Source organism: Phragmites australis, chromosome 2 (assembly GCF_958298935.1).
Source record: "Phragmites australis chromosome 2, lpPhrAust1.1, whole genome shotgun sequence".
In the NCBI taxonomy this organism is placed as follows: Eukaryota; Viridiplantae; Streptophyta; class Magnoliopsida; order Poales; family Poaceae; genus Phragmites; species Phragmites australis.
In genome coordinates this window covers 1,696,618-1,721,827 of record NC_084922.1, presented here as the reverse complement: position 1 = coordinate 1,721,827, position 25,210 = coordinate 1,696,618, and the positions used below count along the sequence as shown (strand labels likewise).

Here is a 25,210-nt window from a genome sequence, read left to right as displayed (position 1 = left end):
AGAAAAGAACTATCGATCTAGACCAAGTTGTCGATCGGTGTACTACACACGTACGCCCTTGCTGAGCTGCGTGCAACTCCAATCTGTACATACGTACCTAGCTACCACCTTCCAACGTATGAACGTATCCGGCCGATTGACGGAGAGCTCAGTGGCATCGCCGCATCGGCACGAGATAATCATAAAAATGCTTAGCTTCCCCACAGCGGGCAATACGCAATACGCAGTTACGCACAGCTGGATGAGATGCCTAAAGCCGCGGGAAGCAATACAAAACGGAACCGATCCATGGGAGCGAGAAAAGCGTCGGTCCATCGGTCGCTTTGCGAAGATATGGAAATGGGACGGTCGGCATGCGAGTTCCGGGTGATTCCATCGGTTCATACGACTTCACACCCAACAGAGCACTCACAAAGTAGCTAGTAGCCATTCGTAGAGAACTGTCACAAAAGGTGATCTCTGTGAATCAATAGCCGACAGGATTTAGGAGCAAAATATACGCAAGAAACGAATAATTGGACTGGGGCAGAAAAACGAGTGAGAAAGGGCGAACAAAGTCGAGTGCTCGATTCCGTTTTGCCTTTCGGAGTGGAAAAAGAATCGATCGAGGAGAAAACCGACTCCAAGTACAAGGTTGGAGCAGCCGGCCGGCCGAGAGCACGCGGTTTCGCACTCGCTGCCAATGGATGGATGGAACGCGACACCGCGCGAGTCGGCTCGGCCTCTCCTCGGCGTGTGCTTCTGATACGCGCGGAGACCGAGAGCTGGCAGCGGGACGGAACCGTGCAACAGAACCACCGCTTGTTCCTGGCAGCTAAAGTGGCCGGAACGGGACAAAAGGAATGAGAGGAGCTGGCCTCGGCAGGATGTTGCGGTATGCAGTACAGTTCGCTTGCTTGCTTGATTCATCGTTCATTCAATCAAAAAATGGAAACAACTCAGCTCAGCTCGATCGGAGGTGTAGGAGCTAGCCAGCAGCAAGAGTTGACGTCATATATATATATATATATATATATATATATCGCTGTACAAGTACGCATGAACCAAATAAATCAATATGATTAATTTAAACCTCTATATCCTAGGTTAGGTTACACCCTAGTACTGTCACTACTGTAGCAGTGTAGCTAGTCGCCAATCATGCATGTGCTCAAGCTTTCCCACGCGGTGGTCCGGACACGCGACGCTACACAGGTGGCAACGCTTCTGCCGGTGCTGGCACCGGGGTGATGGTCTCGGTGGCGCCGGTCTTCTTGGCGGTGGCGGCGGCGGCCGGGCCGACGGCGGCTCGGCACATGGGGCACGTGGAGTGCGCGCGCAGCCAGGCGTCGACGCACTCGGCGTGGAACAAGTGCGCGCACTTGGGCAGCCGCTGCACCTTCTCGCCGGGCTCCACCTGCCCGAGGCACACCGCGCAGTCCGTCGCTGCCGCTGCCGCCGCCGGCTCGGCGCCCTCGTACGCGAACGTCGGGAGCGCGGCGATCGCGGCCGCGCTCATGCCCTGGCCCGCTGCGGACACCGGCACGCCACCCGCGCCCCTCTGGCGCCGGCAGCAGCTGCAGACGTACCAGAGCGCGAGGTAGAGGAGGAAGGTGAGGATGCCGATGCCGAAGGAGAGACCCATGAACAGCAGCCGCATGCGGGTGCTGTACCTGGAATTGTCCGACAACAGCCACGCGTTGGGCGAGCTCATGTTAATAAAACGCAACTTCTGCACCAACTTGCAAGCTGGAGTAGCTCCTTGGCTCCTCGGCGCCGGAAGCAGCAGAAGCCGCTGTGGGCTGCTCACTCCCCTAGTAGGCGACGGGGTTAGGATCGGAGATTGGAATGCCGGGTGCAGACGTGCAGTGCACGCGAACCTGTGGGCGGAGTTAGCGGAGGCGTTTCCTTTGCTTGGCTTTGGTGGCCTCTCTTTTGTTGCTTGAGAGGTCGCGTTTGCTGGGCACAGGGGCGCCGAGGCAATATATAAAGATGGTCTTGGGCCCGGCGGGAGACGTCAGTCAGACGTGAGGGAGGGAGGGAGCGAGCGAGATATTTCAGGGCCCCGCCGGCGCGCGATCGTCATCGCCCATCGGCCGGCGTCGGGATGTTGGCTCGCGCCTCGCGGTGACTGGGGGGGCGTTGGTTGGTTTGTTTGTTTCGGACGCCCACGACGACGACACGGGTGAAAAAGGGAGAAGCGGAGCCACTGAGGGGCAGAGAGAGGAAACGCACGATAAAGAGCTCCACTGCACTGGGCCAGGCGCTACAGTGATTGCTGATCGTGTAACGTTCTCTCGGTGCGTTATGGCCTCATGTGCAAATTCTGCCTGCTCTCTCTCGAAGATTACCATTGGTGGAAGATATATGCGACATGCAAGAAGTCCACCAATATTGGAGGAAGGCACTGACTCGGAGCGATAGCTGGCGTGGTGATGAGAACAAGTAGTATGAGCTAGAATCACTGTTTGGAGATTCAGGACCCCGATGATGATGACGTGGCCACGAGCACCGACGCTGCAGCCATGATGGGCGATGTAGCGACAGACTCATTCTCGATGGTGTGATGGGCTTGTGCTTGCGGACGACGAGCCGGCGACGATGATCCGGCGTGATGACAACGACGGACGGTGCACTTGAAAGGCCGCAGATGAGGGCCATGTCGAAGAGCGCGTCGCGTCCAACCACGAAACCATCGGAGGAGGAGGCGCCGGAGAGGTCGAAGCCAAGACGGTGAAGTCCAAAGCACAGGATCGTCAACGGATCGGCAGGACAACGCAAACCGATCTATGATAAAAAAAAATAGAAAAAACTCAATCTGAAGATGACGGGGGAAAACTCTAATTAGTGGTAGCTGGTATTTGGATCGGCGACACGAACACTAAACAACGGGTTGCGTAGTCCCCAGTGGAGATCATGAGAATTGATCTCACAAGGGGCGGCGTGGTGGAAGCGATTTAATAGCTCGATTGAGGAATAAAACCCTCTGATACTATGTTGGCAGTGATAATTGACACGGCTGATTGATTGATTTTATAATTTACAAGAGATTACACATATATATATATAGCCAGCTACGACTAATGAGAATCAAGACTAATGTGAATACTACATTAATATAAACACGGGTGAGAATACATGACTAATATGAATATTAAATCGGTGTGAATACAAGGTGTAAACACATCTGTCTAACATCTCTCTAAAGTAGGATAATTATACGAGCCAGTTAATTCTCAAATTTTTTACCTTGTTTGCAGTATACCTATCACTTTGAATTACGCCGTGTGTTCGATCATTCGTGTGTAACGCAACGAGTATCTGTATCGTCGTGGCGATGAGTGCCCATTTCTCGTACGTTCATTCACGATAAGTCCGCTCCTTAGGTTGCCCGACATCTAGGCTGCGTGATATATATGTGTTCAACTGTTCACTACCCTTCGCTTGGTTAGTGCGTCGTCATCATGTTAACTCGGAAAGCACTTTGCGAGCCGGAGTTTGTTTGAAAGTTTTCGTGTCAGAATTTGGCGCTGAGCTCTTGCATGTCAACGAGGTTTGATCACGATTTTTTTTAGGTAACGATCACGATAAGTTGATCGGTTTGATTACAGTGGTAATTTAGGACTTGGTGGTCATAAAACAATAATTAGGTGCATTGTATGCGGGTGTTATGATGGGACAGTTTGTTGCGCCACTAATCGGTTAGGGTCGAACTGGGCCGGCCGTCTGCAATATTCGGGTGGACAAAGTGAGGCATGCTTTTTTACCAGCACACAGAATTAGTAAAGTGTCCAGGGTTGCTTCCAAGGAGATTTTGCCAATTGACATGGTGCGCACCGTCTAATGCCTCACGTACTGAAAACATTTACTAATAGGATTTGTCCTTAACTTTTACATTTCATTCACGATGAAACTGTTAAATTGTGTGACATTTGTTGTCCTTTTTTTTCCTTTCCTGTTAAGCCCAGAGGCTAAACTAATAATAGATGGTTTAGTGCATGCCTTAGGTAGAAGACCGGAATAAAAGAATTCCTTTATCTAAAAAATGTTTAGCTGTGTACTGCAAAATGGACAGTGACTGTTGCGGAGGAAGCTAGCTGTTAGGTACAGCACCTGATGACCCGCAAAAGGCACCATCAACGACACGTAGGCCGTAGCTATCTGTGTCTCTGTGAAGTGACTCTGAAGGTGAGGAGAGCAACGGTGCAGATCTATTAGTGTGGTCGGATTTACACTGATCGCGCAGGAAGGGACGAAGGCCCGCGCGAAGACTTGGCAGGTTGCACAGAGCGGACGAGCAGCTTACAGCTCGAGTTCAGATGCTGATGTGTGTTCTTCACTCCCATGATAGCTTCATGCCCCGTGCTGCGGAATTTAGTATGCTTTTTCCCAGAAACTTTGCAGGAGTTCACTGCTGGAGTTCACCCAAAAACCAAAGAGAAGGAAACAAAAAAGGTGGGGCTTATAGAAGCAAATGAACCAACAAATGCTGTGGTATTCTTTTCTGCTGGTTCTCAAGATCCAGATGCTGCACCAACATTATTTGACGCTGGTCTCTGCCCACAGGAATACCATTACTCCTAAATTCCCTTTCAGTTAATATAAACCACAAACCAAAACTAAAGGCCGGTACAAGAAAAGCTCTCGACTATCTTTTGCAAGCCGCAACGATTGACTTTTTTTATTTTAGTTTTTTTAAAACTAATATTTTAATAACAGCCCGTCGAAACCTAAATTTTCAAAAACTAAACTATTTTATCACACCAAAGTGTCTGACATGACTCTCCAACGTAGTCACGCCATATTCATTAACGTAACTAAAATGCCCACGCTGACAGAAATCCCGACGTCTTTACACGTAGGTTCGACGTTGTAGCTTGAGTCATACTAAATTGGTCGGTGTTACTCGGATAAACAGTTTTTGAATGAACAGTGTTTTTCTGGATGAACAGTATTACCAAATTGGTTGGCGTTACTCGGTTGAACAGTAGTTTCGCGGATGAACAGTGTTTCCGGATGAACAGTGTTTTCTGCGGTTTCAATTCTGCCTTCCCGCTTTCTCTATTTGAACAGTACGATTGCCGTACTTTAAAATTCCTGAAACGTTTTTTTATGCCCTATAATTCATGATGAATCTATTTTAAAAGGATTCACCTCAATACCCCATCTAGATTTTAAAATAAAAAAACTCAAAACTAGTTACTTTTAGAAATTCTAGTATTTTTTAAGTCCTCAAATAAATTAACAAAAATCTGAGAAAAAAATTCACTAATATTCCTATCATATGGCGTAATAATTTCTAAAATTATTTCCAACCCTAGGTTACTTAGTGAAAAAGTGAGTTTCTTTGCAATGCTCCGTTTATATGAATTTTTATCATTTCATACTATTTAGCCTTGTAAACGCCATCTAAATAATTAGCAATTATATTTAATTTTCCTCAAAATTTTGCCAGCGCTTAATGCAACATGTACACGTCCTATTTGCAAACATGCACATCCAATAGAGTCGTAGAATTTGAATTATTCAATTTTGAATGTTGGTATATGTTACAATTTCTTCTATAACAATAATACTTAGGTGACTTGTGGAGCCAAAAAGAATTGTCATTTGCGGTCTAAACCATACCAAATTTATTGTATAGATAGTTCAGAATATGTTTTAGCCGAACCACACACATGATTTTTAGAAGACTAATAAACTTTAAATAAGTAGACTAAAGAGAAAGAATAAATAAAAAAGAGTAAAGATTGGTATATAAATTACAATAAGTTATTTTATGTAGTTATACATGCCATCCGAAATGTAGAGGTGTCGTATTGTCTTCTTAATACCTTTGACATAAGTTGTTGTAGCAGGTTCAATAGAGACCCCTTGTCCTATTGTGTCTGTATAATGTTAGATTATATGTTATTTTATTAAAGTTATATGATGGTATTACAATAGATAAAATGTATATTATGAATGGTAGATGCAATATATAAATGAATATATAGTTACCTAACATGTCTCTAGTGTAATCAATTCTGATCCTTAATGTATCAAAGGATGCTAGAGTATATGCATACTTGGGGAACGTTGGAGAAGCACCATAGAATTCAATTACCTCAGTGTGACCTGTGAATTTTATCATGTATATGTGGTCAACTGCTCGATAATTATTCTTAGCTGGGAACACTTGGAGAAACTTTATGAAATATACAACTCTTTGTCTAAGGTATGGCTTGAATTGATCTACATGGCGTTGTGGTACTTGAGCTTCCATTGCATTTCCATATACATTTGCATAGAAAATTATTATAAATGATGTATACTCTTTTTTTTTCTAAAGTACCTAATGTTTATGGATACCTCTTGATCCAATAGTACAAAATCAAGTCTATGGAACTTTTCTGGTTTGTCATCCAGAATATATTCGGATAATCTTGTCACGACAGATGTGTTGTCATTTCATGCTAAAAGCTCTGTCGTGTAATCACCATCGGATGGCTCATTCCAATCCACAGTTAAACTACTCATGGATAATAGTTACCACTGTTTCATTCAATGTAACCTAAATTGTGTATAGATTCTTGATGAACATATCTCATGGCTTAAACCTAAGAACATTAATGCTATCAATTGCCTACTTTCAACAAAATTGGAAATTATTTCCTAATTTAAATGTATGTTTCAAAATGTTTAATTCACCCTGTAGTCTCAAAGGCTGTGGGTAGCCATAGCACTTAGCCATATTTGAACATGCGCAATTTAAAGTTTATTAGTCTTCCTAAAAATCATGTGTATGGTTCGGCTAAAACATATTCTGAACTATCCATACAATAAATTTGGTATGGTTTAGACCGCAAATGAAAATTCTTTTTGGCTCCACAAGTCACCTAAGTATTATTGTTATAGAACAAATTGTAACATATACCAACATTCGAAATTGAATAATTCAAATTCTATGACTCTATTGGATGTGCATGTTTGCAAATAGGACCTATACATGTTCCATTAAGCGCTCAAAATTTTTTGAGGAAAATCAAATATAATTGCTAATTATTTATAGGGTGTTTACAAAGCTAAATAGTATTAAATGATAAAAATGCATATAAATGGAGTATTGCAAAGGAATTCACTTTTTTACCAAGTAACCTAGGGTTGAAAATAATTTTAGAAATTATTACGCCACATGATAGGAATATTAGTGAATTTTCTCAGATTTTTGAGAATTTATTTGAGGCCTTAAAAAATACTAGAATTTCTAAAAGTAACCATTTTTAGAGTTTTTTTATTTTGAATCCTAGATGGGGTATTGTCGGTGTATCAGGAACCAGGGGTCCCTGAGTCCCGAGACCGGGCCGGTCATCCGCCACGCGTCACCATCCCGCGAGGTCCACCCTGCAAGATAAGAATAAGCTAAGTCCCGGGAGAAGGTGCTCAGGGCCGCCGCCTCTGGTTCCCGAGCACCCCAGTTCCCCGATGACCCGTAGAGTCCAAGTACCGGGAAGGAAGTACTCGGAAGGGTCCTCGCCTACCCCCGAGTACTGTAATCCCCCGATGATACAAACAGCCAATTGCTTGGGAGAGAGTGCTCGGGACTGCACGTGGCAGCCCCCGAGGACTCGGTTCCCCGAAGGTATCACCGAAGTGCTCGGGAGAGAGTGCTCGGGGCTGCACGTGGTAGCCCCCGAGGACTCGGTTCCCCGAAGGTCTCACCGAAGTACTCGGGAGAGAGTGCTCGGGGCTGCACGTGGCAGCCCCCGAGGACTCGGTTCCCCGAAGGATCGCGCAAGATCGTCTGACGACCCGAAGGGTCCCATCGTCGGGGTGTCAGCCAGTCAAAGGCCCAATGCCGCATTTAATAGGCACGCGCGGCCTGACATCCTTAAATGCACGGGTCCCGTCCCGTTTCACCCGGGTGCCTCGGGATAACGTTGCCAAAATCGAAGCGCTCTGCCTGCCACCCTGCCCCGGCAGAAGAACAAGACAGGGTGGGCGCACCGGGCACCTCTGTGGCTGCCCGGTGGGCCCTCTTAATAGCGCCGGAGGACATCTACGGTGACGGATGGTCGGATGCACGCCGCATTTTTCCACCGCCTCTGTCACTTCGCCAAGACGGAATGATGACGCCTTTCTCCGTGGCGCCTTGGCACTCGCGCCCCCTCTTTCCCATTCAGGATAAGTCGAGGTCAGCGCACCTATAAAATGAAAGGATGGAGAACACATAAAAAAAAGACCCCGAAGCTCAGATCAAAAGACGAAGAACATCACAAACAAGCTCGAGCCAAGTCAGAACACGAGAGTCTCAAGCTCTCTGTAGACAGCTCACCCCTGTAACCAGATACATCCTTGAAGAATTCCCTTCAAGAAAAGATATAGCACTCACACAGGAGTAGGGTGTTACGCCTCCGTACGGCCCGAATCTGTCTAAACCCCGGTGCACCCATCTTTCTTGCACTAGAACGATCATCTTCCACCACCAACCACTGCATTTATTTCCGCTCCCGTCTATTTCCCAGACAAGCTCGTTCAGGATCATCTCCAGCCGAATCTTTAAAAAAGAGGTCTCTCGAGATCCCTGCGACAGGAGTTCATCCTTCGACAGGTATTAAGGTAAATTCTTTTAAAATGGATTCATCATGAATTATAGGACATACAGAAAAAGTTTCATAAATTTTAGAGGATGGCAACCCCACTACTTAAATAGAGAAAACGTAAAGAAAATAATTGCAACCGCTGAAAACACTGTTCATCCGTGAAAATACTGTTGGCTGCCGCGTGGAGTCACGCAAAACGCTGATCAGTTCCTAAAAATTTTGATGCCGACGAGTTATTATTGAAATATTAGTTTTAAAAAGACTAAAAAAAAGTCGCAACGATTCGACCTGGAAAAGGGTGAGTCGAGATCCCAAACTGCCGCCGCATTTTTTCTCCTATTTTCTTTACGCTCAAAAGGTCTCTATTTTCTCCAAGAGAAACGATGGGTTCTGCGCATCCCGGCCCCCAGTTTCCGGATCCGCCATTACCGCGTAGGTTCGTCGGAGTGCTGCGCGCAGCAAGCTTTCATCTTGTTGGAGCACGTCACATCAGAGCTGCATGACATGCTGCGATTGGCGGCGCATGCTGAAAGTTGTACAGTACTGCAGTCTCTTGTCCAGGCTGAAAGCGGCTCAGTTAATTGGGCTTCGGCATTTTCGGCCTTCCCGTGTATACAGCCCATTTCAAGAGCTCTCTGCCGAGCTGGAACTGAATTTGTTACGAGTTGCGTTTGAATGGTTGCATGTTTCTTTTTCTCGGCGAGACTGAATGGTTGACTTGACTCGGTTAATACCATAAAAAATACCGAAAGTCACCCGACAAATATACATAAAATTCAGGTCATTCAAAATCCCGGGGTGCATGTGAGCATGTCTTCATGCTAAACCTTCTTTATCAACAAACTGAAAGCTTACTGATTCTTACTCCCTCCAATCTCAAATATAAGCCGTTTACATTTGTTCTAACTTACATTTTTTAAGCTGTGATTGTCAATAGCTAAAAAATCAGATAGAATAGCAATATAAAGTTAATGTTACTAGATTCATCATAAAAATTACATTCATAATATATAATAATTTCTATTTAAGATTATATATATTATTAATCAAGGTGTTGTATTGGAGACTATTGGAGTGAAATATCTCAGTCTGTAGATATTATTAAAGGGTCGCTATCAAGAGCTCCTCTGAAACCCTTAGGCTTTGAATCCTCAGCGGGAAGTCCGACTTTCGAAGACCATAAACACCCCCGACCACTGCCTCTCGAGACTGGGGAACTTGTTGGTCTTCAAAATGAATTGTTAAGGGCCGTCTTTATAGACCCCTGACACCCTTGGCTCTGTTGGCCTGTGCATGTGAATCTCATATCTCGAAGGCATCTCGGGTCTCCAGGCTTCAGAGCTCTTCAGAGCCCCTAGTCTCTCTGAGCCTTAACTTTCTAGAGCCCTAGTCCTCCAGAGCCTAGATAAGCTCTTCGAAGCTTTGGGAGTGGATCATCAAATCTTAGAGAAAAATCAGCTAGAGTAGGCCTACGAACCATCCTCCGCATGCAAGAAAGTGATCGATATTTAATGCTGATGTAAGTGGTGGCCATCCTGACATCCCAGTGCAAGTAGAGGTCATCCTGACATTTAGGACAGTGCAGCGTCGTGCCACAATTGACGACCGGTCAAGTATCGCACCGTCTGGATCACTTACACCACTATATTTACTATAGTAGATAATATCTTTTATTATGGATAAATATATTCTGTCTAAACTTAGGCTACGTAATTCGACTAGTTCTAAGTCATTGTAGTATAGTGGTAACTTGCATCGCTATCTCAGTAAAGATATATTCGTATACTTACATCCTGAATGGCACTATAAATATAGATTTATTGTCATCAGACTAGAGACAAATCTTTTGATGATAAACACATTGGTATTATCGGTATTACTTCCTCTGCACTCCTTCTCCAAATTTAAATCTTCTAAGCTCTCGTCGTATTTATTTGTGTAAGATATTTTCTTGTGCCAACAGAGACCGTATCTTATACGCTAACGGATTTATAGTTAGGATCGGAGAAGGTACAAATAAATCAACAATCTAAATACGAAAAAGAAACAGTCTGCGAAAGTATAGTTAAAGAGCTAGTGCTACTGAAAGAACACAACAAATCTCACGGTGTTGTACTCGCGCTCGAATCGGAACGACGACGACTTGAGCCGAAACCGCGAGCACCCGCTCACCGCGCCGTGTGCAAGTGCCCGCCTCGTCGGTCTCACCGGCACGTCGCACGGCACACAGGGCACGTCGCGCGCAGGCGCAGCCACGCGTCAACGCACCACGCGTGGAACGCGTGCGTGCAGCAGGGGAGCGCCCGCACCGTCTCGCCTTGCTCCACGGTGCTCAGGCACACAGCGCACTCCTCCGCCGTGGCAGCGCCCCCGCGGCTCACGAAACAGGGCAGCCGCTCGATGGTTGCGCCGTCGAGGCCCGAGGCCCGGCCGTCGGCAGGAACGTCGCTCACGCTTAGGGTGGCGAGGAGGTGGTTCGCGTAGAGCATCGCGGCGTAGCGCAGGAAGACGACCGCGACGGAGAGCGCAGCGAGCTCGAGGGCCACGCTGTCGTACTCGATGACGACGGCCGCTCCCACTTCGACGTCCACGGCTGTGGTCGGCATTGCGCGTGGAGGGCCGGAGGCGATGTTAATTTGCACTCGCAAGTTCTTAGGCACGTCTCGTGCTCTGGGTGTGCAAAAGGGTAGAAGAGTAGATTAAGCTGATGAGCTGACAGCGCACTGGGTCAGCGGCAAACTGAAATCGCACATGATTTGGGCGCTGCTGATTCCCGGGGCTCGCGGTTTTGCCCCATTCAGCAAGCGCCGCTGCAGTGGTTTTGGACTCAGAGTCTTTTTTTTAATCCTCAACACATCACACATTATACACGCACACTAATTAACATCTCCACGTATCGCTAAGAAAATCAACAAAGTCACATAGGCTTCCATAGATAGGCGACGGCACATCACAGTTCTATTGTGGTTCCATATATACAAGGCTAGAGATTTATTTTTGGAGAATAAATTTTCAATGCGACACTCGGATCAATCCTAAGGCTAGAACTTAGGTGGGGTTAGGCGAGCACAATGGCTCCTCACCATCGAACTACAAGCTCCTACCGAGCTATGAGCTCGATCTCGACTCAGCTGTCTTGTCCTCGCAAAACTAGTGCATGTACAGGAAAGAATTTTTTATTAATAGTATTATTTTCATAGAAAATTACAACAACATTACTCAAAATTGGTTCATTACAAGAGTATTCGTCAGTTGGCACTCTCATTGCCGATTAGGGTGGTATGGACAGTCGAATTGCTAACTAGCTCTTGTTGGCTCGCGGTGTGCCAACAAGTTGTAGACAGCACACCCTGTCGGAGCCACGTAGGTTGTCAACGTGTGCGTAGCACTTCTTAGCCCTTCCGCGACCGAGAAGAGGTCACGTGTCCTTATTGGCTCTTGGAGAGCCGATAGGTCCTTATTGGCTCTCCGTGTGCCGATAGGCCCTTAGATACCCCTTCACAGCCACCTCTCTCTCATTCTCTTTTTCTTTATCGGGAGCAGCGGCACGTGACTAAGGGAGGATGAGAGAGAGAGAGAGAGCGGGCGGCAAGGAGAGAGGGGGGGGGTGGGCGCGTCCAGGCAAAGAGGCCGGCGACGACATGTAGTGAAGGTAATTTTTTACCTTCAATATACTCTATTTTTTATGAATTAGAGTATTTTGATTAGAAATAGAAATTAGGTTAAATGCATTAGAAATAGAAGGTAGATTAGGGTAGGCTTAATACATTTAACCTAGAAGGTTGATTTAGGCGCTATTCAGGGTTTTTAGTTTAATAGATTAAGACTAGAAGTAGCGCTTTGTACAAGATTGTAATTAGAGTATATTTGGGATTTTATTAGGCTAGGTTTTAGTAGTTTAGCACATGTATGAGATTGTAAGTAGTGTACGATTTTATTAGAATTGTATATACAAATAGTAAATCAAGGTAATAATGAAGGAGGCCTCATTATTGTATGATTTTATTAAAATTCATAATCTTTGTATAGTTTCTCATTATTGTTAATTTAGCTGATACAAATAAGTATGTTGTTGGATCAAGGATGCTAGCAGTAGTGGATTTTAGAGTTTTTTTTATAATCATAGCTATATTATGTATTGTGACAGCGGGATAGACTTGAGAGCAATTTTTAGTATGTGGATACAAGCTTGAGTGCTCTGGAAGAGATGCAGCGGGCTGAATTATTTGGATGGTTACATAATCTTTTACAAGTTAGTTCGTCATAGCAGTAGTTTGCAAGTTGACAGGTGATTAGCTGACAAGCCTCTCGGATCTGGATTAGCTGACATGCTTGTTGGTCTTCTAACCCCCGACAAGGAAGTTTGGCTGCCAAGTCTAGAAGAAATGGATATGTCGGCAATTGGTAGTGCGACAGGCTTTGTCGACGCCGACAGGCACACTGCCTGCCTCCACGTTGGTGCCACATATGCTAGTCAATATATAGAGTGCCGATAACACCCTAGTCGGCTTTCCAACTGGCACGTATCTTTGCAATTAGCCAATTCTAGGTAATATTTATGCAATTTTTCATTAAAATAATATTATTTAAAAAAATCTACGGGAAATGATGACGACTAAACATGGCCAAATGGGCCGTTCGTGCCGGCCCGGCACGGGCCCGACTCGGCACGGTCCATCTACCGTAACGGGTCGTGCCGTGCCGGCCCGCGTGCCTTCCCCTCGGCCCACGGCATGGCCCGTCGGTGACCGTGCCGAGCCGGGCCGGGCCGGTCCGGGCATGATTTCGGCCTGACGGCCCGATCGGCTCGACGGGCCGAAATAGATAAAAAATATTAAAAAATAAAAAATACATTAAAAATATATAGAAAATAGATAAAAATATAAAAAATAGCTAAAAAAAATAGAAAATAGTGCCGGGCCGGACCGTGCCGGGCCGTGCCGTGCCGGCCCGTCGTGCCGCGCGCTCGGCCCAGGCACGGCCCGTGGCGTCATGCCGTGCCGACCCGGCCCGTCGATAATCGGGCCGTGCCGTGCCTGGACCGTGCCTACAGTACCGTGCCTCGACCCGGTCCAATAGACACCGCCCATTTAGACGTCTTTAATGGCGACCAAGGCCAACACCAAACAAGTTTTTGTAGTGTGAAGTGTAAACTCCCTCACCAGATTGACCCAGCCCGTAGCCACTCCCACGGTAGCACCCACCAGCCCAGAAAGCTCGCAGCTAGACCTGAGAAAAAAAGCCCTGCACGAAAATGGCCCGAACCCAGCATGGGCCTGGTTCGATTTTATCCTGCACGGGCAGGCCCGTGACTGCTATGATCCGGGCTTGGCATCAAGTTGGCAGCCAAAAAAAAAAAAGTTCCAGCCCGAACCCATTTTGAGATTTTCAGCTTTATCGTCTTACCGTTTGATTTGCTCCTAAATTATGGCACATGCGTCCCTACAACTCATTTTACAATTTTGGGTTCATTAGGTCCTAATTCCTAACCTTAAAATTAGAGTAGGCCCTATATAGTTTTTGAGTATAAAAGTTTTCAAAATACAAAAGGCATTGCCAAGATTATATCAATCTAGCTCGGTCTATGCACGATTAGTTTCTTGCTCCTCCCCTGACTCTAACTTTAGGGTGGGGTGGAAATGTGAGGGATGTGAAATAGTGTCAGGATAGAGGGTGACTGGGTGAGATTTGACCTTACGGTTCAAAATTTACTGAAAACCATCAAATTTTGAGTTGGTCCTATATAGGCAATGCTAGTTTTTAAGCTAAATCAAGTGCCCGTACCAAATTCAAACGATCATCTTTTTCTTCGTTTTTCTTTTTCAAAAAAATAGGGGCCGTGCAATCAAACGGTTCAAAAATCATCTCCCTAATGAGGCACCTTGTCTACACATAATTTACACCCGTTGGCGCGCTTGTCACGTTGCTACTGCGCCTCCAAGTCCCTCTCACCGTTCTCCAACAACGCCGGTTCCCGCTCCGTCTCCGGCCCATCCTCGGCGGTCGGATTCTCCGCGCACTTGCCATCGTTCGTCGGCTTGATCACCTCGGCCCGGCACACGGGGCACGTCGTGTGCTTCGTGAGCCACATGTCAACGCACCCCCCGTGGAAGAGGTGCATGCATCGGGGCAGCTGCCTGGCCACCTCACCGTCAGCCATGGGGCAGAGGCATATCGCACACTCCCACCGGTCGCCCTCGTCGCCTGTGCCTTAGTACTCGAACTTGGGAAGCGCGGCGATGGCGACCTCGTCGAGCCCCGCGGACCGCTTCTTGGGCGTCGCGGCGTCATCGGTGACCCGGTTCCCGGTCCGCTGAATGAGGTAGCAGCGGATGATGCAGAGGACGAAGAGGATGACGAGCAGGGACGCGAAGGAGATGCCGAGCGCCTCGAGGTAGGAGGTGGTGGAGCAGCAGGCGTGCGGGTTGTTGCGGTACGAGTTGGACAACAGGGAGAGCGCGAAGCAGGACTGGTCGACGGGGAGGCAGCCGGTGGTCTGCCCATGCATCTCATTGGACATTGCAGGATTGACTCCAACAAGAGGTGGTTGTGGTTAGTCGGTATGGTAGAAACATGGAGGAGATCTGCAGTTTTGGTACGCATTTGCTTGGCAATCGAGGGGACACAATCAAGGCGCGCGAGGGCTTGTGATAAATAGGTATGTGGGTTCCTTTGTTTGGGGTTTTAGTTTGTGGTGATGGGAGCAACCTGCGGGGAGAATTGAGGCGAGGTTATTTTGGTAGATGCAGATCCTTGACAGAATTAGACTGCGGTGTACTTCATTGTGTAATTCGGCATGTTTTCCTCGGGAGTCGTTGTAACTTTTGCCATGTGTTCATATACCAACTATGTATACCTTACAGATATATACCGCGCATTCTTTATTTGCGAGTGGGAAAGGACCGAAAAAGGGTTAAAACGAAATGGAACATTCAAGGACGATGAACTGCAAATGTTGCTATCTTGAGCGACAATTGGGCTTCTAGTTGCTTGCAATCTTGATGATCCCGAAGCAGATCATATGGTAGTATGAGCTAGCAAACCACCACCACGCTATCGGACTTACAGCCTGGTGACAAAGTTCCAGAGAGGGATCGAACCGGTCGGGGAGTTTGAGTCCCCGGCCTCATGAGTCTTACTGTTAAAAAAAAATGATTGCCACCCAACTCTGCATGACGCCGACCGTGCGCCGTCACACCAAGCCGCTTCTGGCCTCCGGCCGCGTCCACAGGGCTCTGTCGGTCTCCCCTCTCGTCGACGATGAAGTCATTATCTCATCTTCCGACGTCTCAACCGGCACGACATACGCCGACGTCGACGCTGCGGCCCTCCCCTCGCCCCGCGCCGGATCGATCGTCGCGCGGCACACCGGGCACGACGCGCGCGACGCAAGCCACACGTCGATGCACTCCTGGTGGAACACGTGCTTGCACCCCGGGAGCTGCCTCGCCATCTGCCCTTCGTCGAGGACGTTGAGGCAAACCACGCACTCGACCAGTGCTAAGGTCGAGCACTCGGCGTCGGCGATGGGTCGCCAGTACGGGAAGGACGGGAGCAGAGCGATGGCGGCGGCGTCGAGTCCGAGATTGGGCCGCGGCTGCTCCTCCTGCAGGAGCCTTGCACTTTGGCGCCAGCGCCGGCGCTGCAGGAGGAAGCACAGGAAGAGGAAGGCAACGACGACGAGAAAGCTGAAGGTGACGTACATGGCGACTACCGCGAGCAGCATCGTGGCGCTGCAGCACGGGGTGACGGCTCCCGGCGAGGCCGTGCTGTTTGAGGACATGATGGCGAGGTCGTGAGCAACCTTGGCCGTTGGCACCGGTGTTTAGCGCGCTGCACAATGCACACTGCCTGACTTCTGTAGGCTAATTCCTGCGAGATTTCTGTGTTCTAAAAGGAGCCTTTACACATTCAAGATAGCTATGTACAAACAAATGTTAACTACAAGAAGAATATTAACCTTTTTAGCTCTTGCATTTTTTCCCTCGCTTCCGTGGCGCTAATGCTATTTCTTTTTCGCAAGGAGGACCTGAAAATGTTTTGGGTCGCTGACCACTTGGATATAAACAAATGCAGTAAAGTTCTCAGAGAAATACAGTAAAGTGTGGTGGTGTGCATATAGTTTTGACTTGCGATATAGAGTTTATAGAAAACATTATACTGCTGCGGAAATGCAAGCACGAAAGATTTTAGATATATTTGAAGTTGCAGTTGAATTTTTATTGAGAATGGGAACATTTATGTGATGAAGAGGCATCATCATGTTAATTTAACTCCCATAACAATATATTTTTTTATTCAATACAACGATCACAGATTAAATAAATAACAATGGAAATCATCAATTAAATATTATGATGCAATTCTACACAGAAACACATCTTCAATTTCTTTAGTGACATATAGCCTACACAGACACCACTAGTGCCCTGGCCTGATGTAGAATGGACAAGATTGTAGAGCCCATGTGGATGAATCGACCAATTAAAATCAAAATCTAAAACAAACAGACTCTTAACTGAATATGCACCTACATATATATACAGTCTTCGTCAAAAGGAGTATAAATTGTACAACAAAGATTCTTGCTTTTATTCTCTTTCTGGGGAGCAAGCCTAAAGCCAATTTTAGTTCATAAAACCAGTGATCACAAAGTTCACCGTACCTACTCAAAATCAAGGTATCATCTCCACACGAGACGAAGTAATACACAACTTTTTCTAAAAAAAAGTAGAGTAATATACAACTTAATTACATGTATTATATACTGATTCCCTAGTGCTGTCCATAAGAAACAGTCGAAATGTGCCGATGTCACATCTGCCGACCTACCCCATAGCTCCGGCCGGTTGACCAGAACCCAACACTGACGTGCGCGCGTCTCTCGTCTCCGCAACGCCGCCTTCCACGGTCACGACCAACGTGCCCCCCACACCGAACAACGCCGGGGGCGCCGGAGCCGACGGCTGCGCCACCGCCTCCACGCCGCCCCTCCCCTTGGGCTGCACCTCGGCACGGCACACCGGGCACGTGGTCCTGGAGCGCAGCCACTCGTCGACGCACTCGACGTGGAACACGTGCCCGCAGCTCGGCAGCGCGCGCACCTTCTCGCCGTCCGCGAGCTCCGACAGGCAGACCGCGCACTCCGTCGTCCCCGACGCTGCCGCGGCGCCGCCGCCGCTGGTGGACCCGCCGTCGTTGTCCTTGCGGCGGTACGCCGTGACCGGCAGCGCAGCGAGCGCGGAGGCGTCGAGCCCGTGGCGGCCGCTCCTGCCGAACGAGCTGATGGACCGGCGGACGCCGGCGGCCAGGCTCCCGCGGCCGCGCACCACGAACTGGGAGAGGAGGAACCGGATGAGGACGAAGACGACGGTGAGGATGGCGAGGATGATGACGGCCGTGAGCAGGATGCCTCCGTTGAAGCTGTATCTCTGCTGCTGCCGCGTGAATGGACTCGCGTCGCCGTCGAACGCCGGCGGGGCGCCCCCCATGGAGGGGCTCGACATGGAGTCGGAGTACTGTTACTATGCCCTCTCTACGCGCGCTAAGCTTAAGCAGTTTTTTCGGTTCTAGATAGTAATCAAGAACTTAGTAAGAAGAGAGGAAATAATAGTCAGCTTAGAGTGTATGACACGTTACAAGCTTATTTTGCATGGGACGGACTTTGTGATCATATCAACGCGTATACAATAACTGACCATACGTGTAAACTCACACCCCTTCGCGCAAGTTAGACCTATAAACTATACGTGCATACACACTATGAGAGACTCACGGAGATGTTGCACTACCACTTGTGGTAACAGGCACGGGAGAGGTGCTAGAACTATTTATGGAAAGACCTAGTGAGCACGCGCGTCGAGCAGCGCTCAAACGTGGGTGGACAGGGTGCACACCGGTAGCCCTTGCCAAAAAATGCAACCTCCAAAGTCAGTCTAATTTTGAGTTTCCCCTGTAAATTGTTTTGTCGCAAAATCCTCCTCCCCCTAAAAGTCAGTTTGATCTTGATATTCCTTTTTTGCATTTTCCCCCATTTATATAAGTTTGAGATTCCTCTTTTTGCATTTTTTATAATTATATATATTGCGATCTACCTAGTTAGGAATTATATAAGATAGTGCTATTTGTATATATATATATATATATATATATATATATACATATACATATATAGATATAGGTTTTGCACACTCATGAATCTTATTGCCTCCAAAATGCATCGTACATCAACAAGTTTCAAACTTCGAAGTTGATTTTATAGACAACATGATTACTTCAACTCTCCTCAGGCATATTTATTTTGATATTCTCTGATAACATAGAAAATGAGAAAGTAACATTTCAGCTTTTGCGATGTAATTTTCGACTAGATAGGCCTCTACAAGTAGAACTCAGTTGGAGAACGTTTTTTTACCAAAAAAGGTTTTATTTAGTTAGAGAAGATTCCTAACTAGAAAGAATATCTTTTGCCTTGAACCATTCCCGATTAGATGAGTTCTAGTATAGTCGGATCCTTGATTGTGTATAATCTAATCGCCTTCATTTCAACAGAGTTGGAGGATAACTAATGAGATTTTGATAATTAATAATTAAGGATATAAATATGGAAATAGTGGAAGAAATAGTGTGCAAACCTATATACGTGTGTGCATATATAAGTGCTATTGTATACTCTAGGTGTATAATACTATTCTAGCATTTTACACCCCGGGTTAGCCTAGTCGTGCGCCCGTCGCGCCAGCTGAACTCACGCGCGTCACGTGGCCGCCTAGCTCGCTCGGCCCCGCCTGTCACCATCGCTCGTCCTGTACTGCCTGCTCAGTAGTTATTTAGTAGCTGTCATCCAGTAATTCTTCAATAGTTGTTGAGTAGCTATGATTCAGTAATACTCAATAATTCTTTAGTAATTTTGCTATGGATTGGATGCTTTCAAGTACAAGTGTGAAAATTTAATATGACTCGAATACTTTAATAGTTGTCAGGTGTATGAGAATTTACTGTAACTCGGATTTTTCAATAATTTTGGTATGAGTTGGATAGTGTGAAAATTTACTATAACTCGAATTTGAGTAGAAATTTACTATGATTCGGATGCTTCAGTAGTTATCAGTAGTTTTGTTTAATAGTTATGTCAGTAGCTGTTCAACAGTTTTAAATCATAAAAGAATATTCAGTAGTGTCAGTAGTTCAATATTCAGTAGTTCTAAGTCACAATAAAATTGTTTAGTAGTGTATCAGAAGTGTCTGTAGTTGTCAGTGGTTGCTAGTAGTGTCAGTAGTTTTATTTAGTAGTGTCAGTAGTTTTAGTCACTAGTTTTTCAGTAGTTGCTAGTAATTTATGTCAGTAGTTATCAATAGTATCAATAGTTTGTTCAGTAATATTAGTATTATTTTTCAGTAGTAGCATGCGGGGCGAAGGGCACGTGGCGGCGCAAGGCGGGGGCATGTGGTGTGCGTAGGCAGGTGCGAGCGCAGGAGGCGAGGCACGTGGCGTGAGTGCGTGGCGCACGCTGGGAGCTGGGTCAACGACTTGTTCTGGGTGGGTGAGCGAGACGGGGTGGGATGTAGAATAGTTATTATAAGGATCTAAGTATAGAATAGTACTATCGTGTGTATATATAAAATAAAAAAAGAATCTCAAAATCAGATTGTCTTTTAGGAGGTTTTGTAACAAAATAACTTTTATGGGAATCTCAAAATCAAACTAACTTTGGGGTGGGGGTTTTTGCATTTTCCACCGAGAAGAATTCCAAGCCCGTTGCTTGTGGCGCGAGAATGGTCGTTCGTGCAGGATCAGGCGATGTGGATTAATTTGATGAGCCGGTGGAGCAGAAGATTTTGTTAAGGGTTCGCTAGCTTTCAGCTGACGAGACATCGCTGTCACGTAGGTTGTCTGTAGATTATAGTGCATCTACGAAGGGGCGAGGAAGCTTCCGGGATCAGGAGTCAACGAAATTTGCTTGTGCTGACTTGCGAACCAAACTCGAGAACTTGGACGACAAACAAGAGCATCGAAATCTCAAGGGAAACGCATCGTAGTGTTTGCAGGACCGGGAGCAGCAATACTTTACAAGAAGGAACAATCTGAGTATAAGTATGAGATACCAGTGAAAGTTCCAATCCTTAACGCTGACGCTTTGCAGGGTAGAAGAATCCTGGAGAGTGTCGTTTTCACGCCCATGCCGCCGTGCCGTGTTTGTGCGTCGCCGCACCACCACGACTCCCAGGGAGGCTGGTCACAATCGAATCGACACGTTGGGCCTTCGTGATGTGACTTTCCGCGGGGAAGCCGGCCGACCGGGGCCGCCGATGTGGCGTTCTCGGGCCGGCACCAGGCCCCAAGTGTCTGTGGGCTGGGACGGTACATTGGATTTACCTGACTGCACCCACGAGCCCACACGACTTAGCTTGCGGAGGCCGGATGGGCAGCAGGTGCGCGCCTTCCCAGCGAGCGGCCCAGGGAATTGGGTGCTGGAACGACGGAAAGGACGTATGTGTCACACTGCTTACTTATGTGTACGTAGAATTGACGGGGCATTTGCTTATTTGCCACCGGAGACCTCTAGTGGTATTTTATTTGCCATACTACCTCACGTGCATAAACTTAGAGAGTTTCGCATGTCAGTCTCACAGCAGCAATTGCTACTTCTTGAAGGTAGCAAATGAGTAAATATCCCTAGAATTGACACACTGTTTGTCTACAATTCATTGTCACACTGCTTGCTTATGTGTATGTAGAATTGACACACTGCTTGTCTACAATTCATTGTCACACTGCTGGCTTTTGTGTATGTAGAATTGACCATCCTTGGTCACGAGTACATACCTAAGGTTTACAGACAATCATTCAATTCCTCTAGTGAAATGAAGCTTCAGGGGCTAGCTTCCTAGATCATTCATATGGAGCGATGCCACGTCAGGTTTCTATGGGCATCGTGATGTTTCCTTTGTCGTGGAGAGAGTTAAGGTAGCGTCCCCTGCTCACTGTGACAAGGATGCGTGACAGCCATGGAGGTCCCCCAGCCACAACCACAAATGCGCATCTTGCAGCGCTGTCGTCCGGCGGGGCCATGCTAAACGCTGTACCTGACGATGGGGCACTTGCTGAGAGCCATCATAACTTGGCACCACGCAGGGTAGCAGATGAGTCGGATGCGTCGAGGCACTGATGCCAAAAGAAGCGCAGGCCCCATTGCCCTTTGCAACCCTGTTGGAAGTTTACGCGCAAGCTCTTCACATGGATCTGATCGACGATTTTACCGGCGCCAACGCGTCGTTGCGTGTGGTGCTCCGGCGCGCTACCAAGATCCCGTCTCGTTTCTTTAGAGGGACAGTTGTGATCACCAAAATTGACATTTTGTAAAGATTCTTAAGCTGGAAGTTTCAACATATCAGAACTTGTTCTGATGTTGAGATCGGAACCTCAGATTAATTTTTTTTTCAAACCGAGAGCTTTGTGGTTGAAAAAATTCGGAACTTCCGATGTCTGAGTCAGGACATCCAATTAATTATTTTGCCAACCTGAGAGCCACATGATTGGAAAATTTGGACATTTCGACATGATCGGAACTTCCGATCCGAGTCAAATCGGGATATCTGTAATGAGATAGAGTTAGATTTGGAAGTGTTTTTGATAGATTCTGATTCAAAATGAAGTAAGACCAACCCTCCATGTAAATATAAAGGGCTATGGTCGAGACAACCTCCTATCGAACAAACTACAATTTATTTTATCTTTCTTTTTATCCTTGTGCCCTAAATCTCTTTTCCAACCTCCATTGCTATTAGTTCTTGATCTCAAGGACAAGCCGTCAACTATCTACGGGCACTACTGCGAGAAAAGTGAGTACAGCTAGCTGGATGGTGCAGGATATATGATAGGAAAATTTGTCAGGGAATACTATTTTTTTCGTAAATTTATCTGTAGAACACTGTTATTTTATTTTCTATAGGACACTTTTTTTGTCTATAGGACACTGGATAGTGTCCTACAAATAAGAAAAAAAATTTAACAACAGACTAAATCACATTTTATTAATATCCTGTAGACAAATTACCCATTTATAGGATACTATCTATCTCATCTAATCTTACAGAGTTACAGTATTGATTAGTACTACGAACAGTCTATATATGCTAAACGTGACACAAATTAATTACTTCCGACGTGATTGTCCGAACTGTCAGAAGAACACAGCCCCGTCGGGGCATTCTGTTTGGAACCCAAGAGTTTCGTGCGGAACAGTTTGGTTCCTATACGAGTACGAAAAATATCACGAGCATGAATAGCCGGAGATGGCGGTGCTTGTGGTGGTGCCATGCATGCATGCGCGATGGCAGTTCTCGCTTTCAGCCCACTGCTAACTGCATGCATATGGAGACTACTGCAACTCTGCAAGTGACAGCACTGGCCTCAGCGGGTACAGCGGTGATGCATGCCACCTCGCCATCGTCAGCTCATCACTGATCAACAGCTATCGTCTCTTCCCTTTCGCCGCTGCCGGACTTGTCCGTCTTAGTCCACTCCACATGCATGAAAGCGACGTTCTCTCCCAGTCCCAGAGAAAATAACCGTCCAATAACAAAAACATCACACGGCAATATCGCAACTACCGGCCGTTCCATTGTTCATGTGCCAGGGTTCAGCACTTGACGCCAAGTAGCTGCTTCGCATTCCGGCCGGTTCGCGCCGCTGGTCGGAGCGTGAGCGACCGGTCGGCGAATGCCTCGTCCAAACCCAACTATGTGCGCGCGCGCGGCAGAATCTACAGGTCTCGATCGAACGAGCGGCCCCATGAGCACTCCACTAGCATGGCATCTCATTTATCACGTCCAGCGCCACGCCGTACGTACACTTAACCAAGCGCGGCCGGCCGATCCATGGGACGATGGGCCACGGCGGGGGCGGCAGTACGACCGACGTACGAAGCCGCGCCAGTGCTGCATTTACGGTCCTCATGTGCTTCTCATGTTCAGTTCTGCAGGCGGTACAGGGGCCGGGCGATCAAGACCAAGTGGCCGGCCGCCTGCCTGCCATGGCCTGGCTGCCCGGCAGCGAATGGGAACATGGCCTGAGCCGCCTCTCGTGCATGGCGATCCCGACGGCCATCATTGTGTCGGAGCTGCCGCGATACCAGCCGCATGCAGCTGCAAGCACCACTGCGTCATGCGTGCATCGCTGTCGGCTGGTGGATTGAACTTGGACGTGAAGTACCGACGGGTCGGACACCTCTTGTTGAGAGCGCCGTGGTGCTCCCCGAATCTGAGGATCAGCTGTTCCTTTCCGGCTACAGTCACCGGCGGGGGCTCGTCAGTGTTTTGGTAGCGTATGAATGGCCGTGCAAACGCATGTGATTCCGATGGTTTGTTGAGGTGGATGCGTGCATGAGAAGGAAAAGGCGGCAGATGCTGCTGTACACCACAGGCCATGTAGCTTTCGCGTGTGTCTCCTCATCCAGTGGCCACGACGTCGCACATCCCTTGTTTTTGTTTACAAAGGTTGGGGATCTGGTTCCCAAGCTAGACGTGATGGTACATGTCGTTGTTTCGCTTTGTGAAGTATAGCTAGTGTGTATCTTGTTGGATGAAGTAGTTTAGACTGAACTACCATGCATTCATGGTTGACACTTGACAGTACTCGACGAACTAGATGCGACCTTTGTTTAAATGTTAGAATAGATCCCAAGTGATTGAGGTGACTCACATAGAGGTCTGTCAAAAATAACTGAAGTAGTCTAGATCTTTATGTTGTTCGAATGTTAGTATGATCCCAGGTGATTGCGGTGAATCAGAGGTCTGTTAAAGGTAATCGAGGTAGTTCAAGATAAAAGGCTTTCATCGGAACGAAATAAGTGAAGGATAACCTTTTTGGATATTGAGTTATATCAAATGCGACACCTTTATTTCACCTGCTTGACTACTTGGTGCATATTATATATCACAATTCAATAACTTTGTTAGGTTTCCATATCATCTTAATTGTTCCTAACTTCTGATATTGTCGTCGATATGAACAAAGCAATTCATTATAACAATACTTCATACATAACTAGAAATGTAATAATGTAATCTGTGTGAGGTCACAGACAGGAATCGGAGGAAGGAGAAGGGGATTGGGGTGGAGAGTTCATCGCTCAGATAGAAAAGAGTTCGTCTGTTCTTACAGCAAAACACAGCCTGTCATCCTCTCCCTCGCTCACGCCTATTTCTAGTCGCCCGCACGTGCCGTGTGGGCTCGCCATCCATTCCGCGCCCGTCATCCGTGTATTGGGCTTGGGCTTGCGTTTGCTTCTCCTGAGCCCTTCTTCCAGCTCCTGTGGCACATGTTCCTCCTTCGGCACGGCATCATATCCTGTTCCTCGTCAGGTACAATAGATGCTTTCAGTTCAGAGACATGAAAACCGAGGTGGATTGTTCAGGTACAATAGATTCTATCTTTTTTCTATCTTTTTTTTTTGTCTCTTCGAGTATTTTGCTCTCACTTAAAGTTTGAGGTGCGTTAGGTGATTAAGGTCGTGTTTGTTTGAGCTTCTGTTTTTGATCTTTTCTGAAAAGCTGTACTTTTGACTTGTCTGAAAAGCTGCTTTTGGAAATAGGTTGTTGGTTTCTACAATAAATTTTTGGCTTCTTAGCACATAGCTTCTCAGAAA

General features: G+C 46.9%; 4 protein-coding genes and 1 pseudogene across 4 annotated transcripts; all 5 read right to left on the bottom strand.

Moving 5' to 3' along the window:
- Positions 1-1,028: 1,028 nt before the first annotated feature.
- LOC133909755 (RING-H2 finger protein ATL39-like) lies at positions 1,029-1,918 on the bottom strand. Its single transcript, XM_062352310.1, has one exon. The coding sequence runs from the start codon at positions 1,691-1,693 to the stop codon at positions 1,187-1,189; it is 507 nt and encodes a 168-aa protein (XP_062208294.1). The 5' UTR covers positions 1,694-1,918; the 3' UTR covers positions 1,029-1,186.
- Positions 1,919-10,765: 8,847 nt separating this feature from the next.
- LOC133909754 (E3 ubiquitin-protein ligase ATL23-like) lies at positions 10,766-11,253 on the bottom strand. The gene has a single exon (XM_062352309.1). The coding sequence runs from the start codon at positions 11,165-11,167 to the stop codon at positions 10,766-10,768; it is 402 nt and encodes a 133-aa protein (XP_062208293.1). The 5' UTR covers positions 11,168-11,253.
- Positions 11,254-14,487: 3,234 nt separating this feature from the next.
- Positions 14,488-15,069, bottom strand: LOC133909752 (RING-H2 finger protein ATL39-like; annotated as a pseudogene).
- A 684-nt stretch (positions 15,070-15,753) lies between these two features.
- Positions 15,754-16,524, bottom strand: LOC133910283 (RING-H2 finger protein ATL39-like). Its single transcript, XM_062352794.1, has one exon. The coding sequence runs from the start codon at positions 16,342-16,344 to the stop codon at positions 15,754-15,756; it is 591 nt and encodes a 196-aa protein (XP_062208778.1). The 5' UTR covers positions 16,345-16,524.
- Positions 16,525-17,082: 558 nt separating this feature from the next.
- LOC133909751 (RING-H2 finger protein ATL39-like) lies at positions 17,083-18,323 on the bottom strand. The gene has a single exon (XM_062352308.1). The coding sequence runs from the start codon at positions 18,065-18,067 to the stop codon at positions 17,390-17,392; it is 678 nt and encodes a 225-aa protein (XP_062208292.1). The 5' UTR covers positions 18,068-18,323; the 3' UTR covers positions 17,083-17,389.
- Positions 18,324-25,210: the final 6,887 nt, after the last annotated feature.